The following is a 10657-nucleotide window of genomic DNA, read 5'->3' as shown; positions in this document are numbered from 1 at the left end:
CTGTGTACGCATTAAATCTCTGTAACCAGGATGTTGCGTTCTCTGATTGTTTACCTTTAAACGGAGCTGGCCCGATTCCCATGTTGACAGGCGTTGGACGATTTTGAAGATCTTCCACCACTTCCTGAATTCCTTCTACCGCTTGTTGTGTCATCCTTTGGTCTCCAGCAATGGCTTGTGTCATTTGTCCAAGATGTTCCGTTAAAACTTCACGAATCCCTTCCATCATGTATGTCTTTTGTCTTGTAATCATACAGTGTTCCCAGGATGATTTTTGTGTTGAACACAATGCCCAAGGGTTATCCACCACGTGTGATAGGTATTTTTGATGGTTAAAAACCTTTCACTTAGGTAACCGGGATTCGGTCGTTTCCACGCTAGGCTGACAAAAGACACACACAAGCTTCGTTCATGTTCCCAAAGACGATTCTCTGCCAAGTCCCTGGTTTTCACCCGAGACCGCATTAAATCAATCTTTATTTCTTGTCACTCCTTAACCAATTACAATCAGTATAAGAGACTCCAAGGCCTTGCCTTCAAACAAACAACCAATCACATGAAAGTTTTACACATCATAATCAATTAATTACTCGTCAAGCTGTCTAGAAAAAACACTTCTATATATTGTCAACACTAACTAATATTGATGGGGTAATAGTCTCGCACTAACATTCCACAAAGATACCACCTTAGTTAAAATCGCAAACAACATTGGTTTAGAATTACAGCTACTGTATTATATCTTAAAAACTGCAGAGTCATAAGATGTTTTTGGTTGATTTCGACCAGCTCGCCATCTAGTCTTGTCATTAACCTTTATCAGTATATGTCATGGCATCCATTGTCAAACTGACTGAAATATAAATCATGATAGTTAGAAGGTCATGTAAGGCAACCACTCAAGTGGATTTCATCATGCAGTACATGTATTGATGAAATTTGAAATAACTGCTGAACTGTGTATGCGTCGTCAAACGTTTTCAAGGACACTGGGGACCAGACCAACAATTCTACTTCGTCGCAGGCAAACCTCATAAAATTGAGAGCATACGTTGCCATAGCGTTTATATTTGTTAGCATTAGTACAAGAATGTTAATTATTAAACTACAACGGTATGGGCCGTGTTCAATGGTCTACCGTTCATAGCGTAACCATGATTGGCGTGTATTTTATTTTATTTATATATTTATTTCACTTTTACTATTTTTTTAATTATTATGTTTGTTTTTATGGTTTTGTTAAGTACTTGTAATTTAGTATTTTTTTTAACTATCGCTGCCTGTGTAACGAGATCTCTGACTGGTTTAGTCAACGAATCACATACCTTCAATAGTGCACCTGATGACATCACTGTTCAGAGCCAGGTCATAAACACACTCAAATAAAATGGCGGATTTTACCGATGATAGCGATGAAAATGATCGGTATGTTTATCATTGTCAAATGCAACGAAAATCATCTATGATTTTTATGTTTACATTGTGACTTAAATTGTACAAGTGTAGGTCGTTATTTTGCGCGCTTATTCCGGAAGTGACATATTTTCTCCACCTGTTCGACCGAAGACCGGTCCCTTTTCCCGGTCGATTGCCCTGGTATAGAGACCAGTGATGTTTTGTTGATGATCGGGCCAAAATTGTCTATGGCATTGAAGTCGTAGCTTTAAATATTCATCAAAATGTATCTACATAATGTAACTTTTTATTTAAGTAATTTAGCTGAAATAAAATGTTTCTTATTTGAACCATATTGCAATTGATCAGAAATTATTTAATTGATGCATTGTTTACTACAGCTGTTTAAAGTGTTATAACTCGTATTTACTTATTTACTTTTTTCCATTTTAGTTAAATATGCCCAGTGTTGAGGCGATGACTGAATAACGAACCTTGGCTGGCGAAGACGCAGCAGGAAGTGTACACATTTGTTGGAAATGAAAAAAAAAATATTCAATGTAAAGACAAAAATTGTAAAATGCTGTGAAATCTTTTTTGTAATTAAAAAAATATACTAGTAATTCTATTAATTTATTATATAAAGCTATACATGAATTGGTGGATAATATATAATGTACAGGAAGATTGCCCGTAGAGTATTGCTACACTGAAAAGTATGAAATGTAAAAGCGAGAAAATAAAGCGAGAAACTGACACTTTCTCGCAGCTCATTTACACTGATACGCTCATCTTCACCCTCGCCAATAATATTTTTTGTTCTGTTGGTGGTGTGGAATTTTGAAATATAACAGGTTATAATGAGCATTATCAAAGGCCACAAAAATTGCGAGAAAATGCATTTACATGGCAGAAACAAATTATCACAAATACCGATTAGACGAGAACATGACTCAAGTCTTGCCAAACTGCAAAAAGTGTTCGCTTCCCACACACATTTGATGTGAGAGTGACAGTAATAATACTGCAGTCAATTTAAATGTTACGCAATAGTTGCATTCAAATAAATTCTTCATGCTGAAGAAATTTAAAATTTGCAATTGTATTTGTGTATTTGCGTCAATCGTAGCAGCACCGCCACCCATTTCCCCAAATAATTCCTGCTAGACAGGGCTTCGGCAATCAATCGCAAATTTAGATCGCCGGAGCATTGACGATCTAGATGGTATATTTGTGGCCATGCGCAACACATCAGTAAAATGAACAAATAAATAAACAGTCTGTCGCAGTAGACGACAGAACATGAATTCTTAGCCTTCAAAGACAATTGAAAAAATGACCAGAGTATTTAACCACTTTTTCCAGGCATTTTCCCTGGCCAACCTTTACCAAACCTCTGAAAAACTGCTATCAAATAAATAATAAATTGAAATAAAATAAAATAAAGCAACACAAATTAAAAAAATCAGACCTTCCCAATATGACCAATGTATCAGATAAATATATATTGTCATGTGGCCAAAATAATATGCATAAATGTTATATCGTAAATACTGCTTCAGACAGGGACCTGCATCGAGCACTGTAATTGTGTTGTCGAACAAGATATATGAAATATCCGGTCATCATATGGTCATGATTTCATTGATTATGTGTAATTGCTATACCATTGTATCCTTAAATTATCATCATCACTGTTTGTAGTTCTACTTTTAATGCCATGGTTTGTAATTATTTGGAACACACCTTTTTCAAACGTAAATGTCAAAGGCAAGTCCGTGGTCAAAATAATAATAATTTCGATGTTTCAGAATGTATTTCGAACCTCCAACACCCTTATCACAAGGGAGTTCTTTCTATCCTTTGTTTGTTCGTTTGTTTGTCTTTTTACATTTAGTGTGAAAAAAATGGCAAGTGAGTGGAATAAATTATTCAACAAAAATGTCACACTTGTTTTATACATAATATTTTTGAAACAAAATATAAAACAAAGTCATGAAAAAAATTACTTTCCATAGGAGCTACATGTTTTCTTCACAAAAATAATAAGCAAATAACAAATGTCATGGTATTTCAAAATATAAAAATACCATATTTTCGACTAAGGTATAACATTAAAACGTATGTATTTATGTATGCAATTATCGAAATTTACGAAAGAGTTTGTTTTATTTTGAATTATCTACGAATATATATATACAAATCTAAAACATTTATTTCATCATTCGTTTCCTGATCTGGTGAAACTGCAATTGTAGGCATCACAAGCTCCCACAGGTATTACAGTCTCTTACGCCACCAACTAGAAACGCGTACTCTGGTTATATCGTATATTTATTCCATATGGTCAATCGTTACGGAATCAGAACAAGTTATTACATCTCCAGAATATGGTTCTAAAATATACAAAACAAAATAGGGAAACTAATATTCGAAGTAAATCAAACAATTCTTATCATAAAATGTACAGTAAATTAAATATACATTTCTCTTAAAATGTGCAGAAAGTCGAGCGATACAACCAATAAATATACGGCAAATAAAATATGTAACAATAAATAACAATGCTAACTGAAATATTTGTCAACCATTTTGACGAGCCAAAGCACACATTGCATACCATGTGCTCTATTAAACGTGCAGCTGATCACATGCACGCAATGTGTTTGGGCACAAAAAATGGGTCGCAAATAGTATAAATAACAAAACAATTTTCAATAAATAAGTCTTAACGAATACTAACGAATACTAACATTTACAGACTTGCAATAATAACCCAAAGTAAGAGTGATAAAATCGAGTTCATACGAGTACTCAAACAAATCACTGCCAATAATTTCATGCTGATGAAGCCAACAATGAAAAGAAAACCTTCCTTACCTCGTTTAGTGGCACCTTCCCGGACCGGTGTACAAATGTTAGCAAACCTAGCAAGTTTCAGAAAACCCAATGCGGCAGGGCAATTCAGAGCAGACACAGAGACGTCTTCACTCTTCAGAAGCACATGCTGAACTGAAGACAATAGCCTGCCTAGCCCAGAGTTCACCACAGGTCAAACAGGTGAAACAAAGGAATCTAACTATGTAATCAATAACCAATCAGAGGGGAGGTTTGCACAACTTACACACCGCCCCCGAAAGGCGCACGTTACGAGGAGCCTTTCTAAATTTAAAGTTGCAGAACCGACAACTAAATGAATCATGTACATGAAAAGAAAAATAATTGTTCTGTTCAACAAAGGTTCATGGTTCTATTTTCTTCTTGTGATGTAGTCTTTTACTACGACGTGGCATCGAATGATCACATCCATCTACTTGTTCATGTATTTCCTTGGTGTCTTCTGCACCGATCTCTGCTGCTCTAGTTACTCCATCTTGTCTTTCCGTCACAGTCTTGTGATCCATGTTGCCTTCCAATAAACAGAGCTTGCGCACATCTCTCCGTAAACATCCAGTGGAAGTCTTCACAAGAACATGACGAGTTGTACCAAATCGATCAGCAAAGGTCTGTTCGACTTTTCCCAAAGGCCATTCACCTCGAGGAATATTTTCATTGACAACAAGTACCAAATCACCAATGGATAGGTTCCTTTTCGGCCTGCACCATTTCTGCCTTTCTTGTAGAGTTGGCAAGTACTCACGTACCCACCGTTTCCAAAACTCAGTTGCAAGATGTTGAGTTTCGGTTCTTCTTCTGTGATGACCATTTTCTTCTATGATTTCACTCACCGACGTACAAGGATTTGGGCGTAGCAAAAGTAAATGGTTTGGTGTGAGTGGTTCAAGATCATCTGGATCATCAGATAAATGTGTCAGTGGTCGATTATTAAGAATCTTCTCCACTTCTGTTGTGAAAGTGAGTAGCGTTTCATCATCCACTAACCTGTTCCCTAATAAAGATCGAAGAATCTTTCTTATCGAACGAATCATCCGTTCCCAGACTCCACCTGCATGACTTGCTGCTGGTGGATTAAAATGCCATTGAATATTTCTTCTGCTAAGTTTACCGTTAATAAAAGCTTGGTTCCATTTAGCAAGCATCTGTTTCAGCTCAGTCTCGGCTCCCCGGAAATTGGTACCATTATCACTGTAGAGATGTGTAGGTGGTCCACGCCGACTAATAAATCTCCACACAAATTGTATAAAGGAATCTGTGGATAAATCATGGGCCACTTCGTTTAATGGTAACTCTTCTGTACTTAACATACAGTGGTCTAAAATAATCTATCCCGACATGGGAGAATGGTGGCTCACCTGGTGTCACTCTAGCTGCAGGAAGTGGAGCCATTTTTTGATTCCCGGGTTGTGCATTCCATCGACGACACTTAATACACCTACCAATCACACGCTTTACAATCCAGAACTTCTGTCGTATCTCTGACAACACTTGGTTTGGGCCAACATGTCCTTGTTGTTTATGGTAATGTTGAACGATCAACTCAGTCACATGATGATTGTGAGGTAATATAATTGGATGTCTAGCTTGCTGACTAATGGGTGCATTCACTAGTCATCCTCCGACGTGTAGGACTCCATTTTCTAATTTAGGGTTTAACTTTCACAGTGGACTGACATAACCTTCAGCATCAGGTTTCTCACTCAGAATCTTTTGCGGTGAAGCAAACTCTCTTGGAAATGAACTTCGTTGGACAATTCTGCAAATGTCAGTGGTAGCAATGGAAAGTTCATGAACTGTTAACGGGCCTATTTTCAATAAGGCAGATCTTCTCAAGTACATCTTAAACCGGATGAGCCATGCAACACTCACTTGTAATTTATACCAAGAGGAGTATTGATGGAGCAAACGACTCCAAACATCTGTACCCATTGTATTGCACTGGGTAATGGTTGTTGCTTGGACCTTCCTTCTCAGCTCTTTGTCGTCACGATCAATTTCTGGTAGGTCAGTAGATTGGCCTGGCCATTCTGATTCAGGTTGCCATAGAAATGCTGCACCATGGAACCATGTGGTTATTGCTGCCTCATTAGAACCATTCAATTTTATTCCTCGTGATGCATGGTCTGCTGGATTGAACTCTGAACTGACGTGGTACCATTGTGATGGAGATGAAGCATCGTGAATAATCTGGAGGCGGTTAGAGACAAAGGTTTGGAATCGTGTTGTATATTGGATGACTATTGTTGAATCTGTCCAAAATAGGGTTCTCTGGATTGGGAGTTGAATTTCATCTTGAATTTGTCTGCTGACCTTAACTGCAACTGTAGCTGCTGTTAGTTCAAGCCTCAGTACTGTCATGGCTTTGAGCGGAGCGACCCTGGACTTTCCCATCTGCAAACTGCAATGAATTGTACCATTTGTATCTATCAGCCGCAGGTAAGATGCAACCCCATAACCTCCTAAGGAGGCATCAGAGAAATTATGGAGTTCCACTGTTTGTATTTGACTGAAACCAGTTGGTTTGTAGCATCTAGGTATAGCTAGTGTCATCAAAGTAGGTAGTTTTTTCCTCCATTCTCTCCAATTCGACAGTTGATCTTCTGGTACATTTTCATCCCATCCATATCCAACACGACATAATTCTTGTAAGATTCGTTTTGCCGGTAAAACAAAGGGGGCAGCGAATCCAAGTGGATCGTAGACTGAAGCCACGAATGATAACATCTCCCTGCGTGTCTCTTTCAGTCTGTCGCCAATTCTGAAGTTAAAGGCATCCTTTTCAACATCCCATTGGATGCCAAGAGCTCTGTCAATCGGCAAGTTCTCCATATCTAGATTCATCACTGAAGAAGCACGCTCAGCTTCTGGGATCAGTGCTAAGATTTCCCGACAGTTGGATATCCATTTTGTTAGATGAAAACCTCCTTTACCTAACATTTCAGGCAACAGTTTCACCAGTTCCTTGGCTTCTTCAACACTAGCAACAGACTTCAGACAATCATCGACGTAGAAGTTTCTATAAACAGTATCCACAATATGAGTGTCATAATTACTTCTGTTGTCATCTGCAGTTCTCTTCAGAGCATATGCTGCACAGCTTGGTGAAGATGTGGCACCAAATGGATGCACCAACATTTGATGATCGGCTGGATCTTTGATGATCCGGCCACCATAAGAATCTTAGTGCATCGCAGTCTGCCTTCTTCACCTTAACTTGATGGAACATTTCCTTGATGTCAGCGACAATGGCAACTGGCACTTTTCGAAATTGAAGAAGTACTCCCACAAGGGTATTATTTAGATCAGGACCTTGCAGAAGCTGATCATTAAGAGATGTGCTTTGGTATTTGGCAGCGCAGTCAAAAACAACTCTCACCTTCTCTGGTTTATTCAAGTGGATTACTGGATGATGAGGTAAATACCAAGTAGAGCCAGACTTCGTTGCTGATGAATCCACATTGGGCATTCTTCTTGCATGACCCTGGGAGATGTAACCATCCAATGTGTCTTTATATTTCTTCATAAGTGCAGGATCTTTCAATAGACGCCTCTTCAGTAGCTTCAACCTCTTTAGAGCAGACCATTTGTTGTTGGGTAAGCAGGGATCATCATATCGCCAAGGAAGAGCCAGCTGGTAGTGACCCTCAATCAGACAAACTGAACTGTCCATGATCGCCTTTGCTCTTCTATCTTCCAGCGACATACATGCCTTGGTATCAAACAAGGACTCTGTGAAATCTGCATTGTACATGCGATGAAGCTGAGAAGTTATAGGTTCGAGACACTGAATTAGGGAATCAGAGTCCAAGACTTGGTCAACATTAATAAAATTGATGCTGTTACTTCCACGCTTCTTTCTGCCCATTGGTCCAATGAATGTCCAACCAAGTAGTGTTCGAATACCATATGGTTGCTTCCTTTCACCACGACGCTCCTCAAGAACCCAATGTGCCTCGGGGACATCGTTCCCAATGAGGAGAGTAACGTCTTTAACTTCTATCTCTGGCAATTCTATATCATTCAGGTGAGACCATCCTTTTATATCCAACTTGGTCGGAATACTGTCAGCTGCTATCGGTAATCTATCCGTTGTCCAAACTTTATCCAGTCGCACACCATTGACCAAATTTAGACCTCTTACATCCATCTGTAATTCATTACCATTAATCTGCCTCTCTGCATTCAGTGTGGACAATGTGTAATTGACAGGTTTACCTGTAATGCCTAATTTATCAGCAAGGCTGTAAAGACAGATAGACGAATCAGAACCACTGTCGAGAAATGCATAGGTTTCAATCTCTTGGCCTCCATCTACCCCACTAACACGAACAGGAATCACCTGCAAACTTATGCGTGGTTGATTGGTTTGTGTAGCACTACATTGCGCCTTGCTTCCAATGACATTACTATGTCTCTCATTTTGAGCTGTGGCGGGAGCTTTCAGATTACTATTGCTGAATGTCTTGGGAGTTGCAGATGTTTGATATGCTGAGTTCGATGTTGCAGGATGAAGCAAAGGATGATGTCTTTTACCACAGCCTATGATAGGGCAAATACGGCCACTTCTACAATTCCTAGCCAAGTGAGGAGGTCTTGCTTCTAGGCAACAGTCACAGAGCCTGTGTTCCCTGATGAAGTCTTTTCTCTCTTGGAATGGTTTGAACGTAAATTTTCGACAATGTTCAAATGCATGGCTACCACTGCAAAACAGACAACCTCTCCTGCCATTAACTTCGATCATGGAAGTATCATCAGCACCAACATCATTGGAGGCAAACTTGGAAGGAAGATTTATGGGAGGCGTGTCAGCTACATGTGTAGCCAATGTAGTAGCTTTACTTGGCTTTTGTCTTGATCCGGCATTTGAATCTTTTTCTCCATCAGGCTTAGATCCTACCATTTTACCAAATCTTGTATTTGCAATTGCTGATCTGTTCTCCAGAAAGTGGGTAAGGTGCAGGAATTCAGGTTCAGTGCCCACACTGATCAACTTGCCAGCTTGCTTGGCCCAATCTGATTGCAAGTATGATGGTAACCGCCTAACCACCTTTTCCAGGGTATCCATTGAATTGATGTCAGCATGGAAATTCATTTGCTCAGAACTGAGGTGGCAATTCTTCATATCACGAGCCAATTTCTGCAGCTTATCCACTTCATATGCCTTTATCTGAGGGCCTTTCACCACTTTGTCAATTGTAGCATGCACTATGACGTGTTTCTGACCAAAGCTTGTAGAAAGGATCTTCCGGGCTTCTGTATATCCTCGCTCTGGAGGGAGAATTACACAGCTTCTGATTGCTTCCTTAGCTGCACCAGTGCAGTGTTGGATAAGATATGATAGTTTGACAGTATCATCCTTGACTAATTGTTCTATGTTCACCTCAAAGTTTTTGATAACGGTTGGATATGCGACCGGGTCACCATCGAAGGTATGAAACTCGTGTTTTGGTAGACTCAAGTTAATGGCTAATGCTTTGGTAGTCTCCAGCTGATTCTGCACAATGCATTCCATTGTCTTCTGTTGACTTTCTAACAGTTTCTGTAATTGGAACGTTTCAGAGAGAGCAGCACCATTACCTGACTTCTTAGTGGTCATCTGTTTCCCTATAGGCCCTCTGTCATCACGATATTGTTCGCTGGTACCATGTGCATTATCAACAAAGCTTGTATGTTGTGGACTTGACGCCCCTGTAGTCCTGAATTGACTATTGGCTGGACTACACGACGGTATATACGATTGGAAATAATTGCTCATCATTTCTTGTTGGGTTTGCCTCTGCAAACCAGGGAGTATATCAGACTTCTGGTCAGATTCAATTTCTTCATCTATAAAGTCTACTTCTACCTTGGCTTGTCTTACCCGATTTTGAGCTTGCATAATTTCCATTTCTGCTTCCTGCTGCTCCCTCTCTTGACCCATCTGAAGCAGACGTTTTTCTGTTTCTTCACGAAACTGCAACTCTTTTATGCGTTGCTTTATCTGTTTTTCAACTTTGAGTTGGTCTAACTCACACCGGACTAAAGCAAGTTTCCTCCTTGCTTCCCTAGACACACGACTTGTCTTTGTATTGGAGTTAGAACCTATTCTACCATCCTCAACATCCACATCCAAAATTCTTTCTTGCCAGTATCCCATGGATTTGTCTTGTTTTCTTGTGGGAGTTGAGGCCAAGATGAAGTGTGAGAATCTACCGAGGCATTTGGCTCTGTGGTTAGAGTTGGCATGTGGACTTTCCTTTCCAAGAGAAATCCATGTTCCAATGCGTCTTCCATTTGGTCGTCAATCCTTTCCTTTGGGCCAGGAGACTCCATTGTTTGGAATACCCATTCTCTGTGTCTCTGATCAAAATACTCCTTTCTTTCA

The 10657-nt window shown here is 39.4% G+C and overlaps 3 protein-coding genes across 3 annotated transcripts; all 3 read right to left on the bottom strand.

Annotated features, from left to right (window-relative positions):
* Positions 1-4637: 4637 nt before the first annotated feature.
* On the bottom strand, positions 4638-5682 carry LOC146730626 (uncharacterized). Its single transcript, XM_085493744.1, has 2 exons — positions 5649-5682; positions 4638-5545 (listed from the first exon to the last, which is right to left on the bottom strand). Exons 1-2 carry the CDS (start codon positions 5680-5682, stop codon positions 4638-4640), a joined length of 942 nt encoding a protein of 313 aa, XP_085349870.1.
* A 270-nt stretch (positions 5683-5952) lies between these two features.
* Positions 5953-7230, bottom strand: LOC146730625 (uncharacterized). The gene has a single exon (XM_085493743.1). It carries the CDS (start codon positions 7228-7230, stop codon positions 5953-5955), a length of 1278 nt encoding a protein of 425 aa, XP_085349869.1.
* A 124-nt stretch (positions 7231-7354) lies between these two features.
* Positions 7355-10429, bottom strand: LOC146730624 (uncharacterized). The gene has a single exon (XM_085493742.1). The coding sequence runs from the start codon at positions 10427-10429 to the stop codon at positions 7355-7357; it is 3075 nt and encodes a 1024-aa protein (XP_085349868.1).
* Positions 10430-10657: the final 228 nt, after the last annotated feature.

The sequence above is a fragment of the Saccoglossus kowalevskii genome, chromosome 19 (genome assembly GCF_978046115.1).
Source record: "Saccoglossus kowalevskii chromosome 19, keSacKowa6.1, whole genome shotgun sequence".
NCBI classification, from domain to species: Eukaryota; Metazoa; Hemichordata; class Enteropneusta; family Harrimaniidae; genus Saccoglossus; species Saccoglossus kowalevskii.
This window is presented reverse-complemented; position numbering and strand designations above follow the sequence as displayed.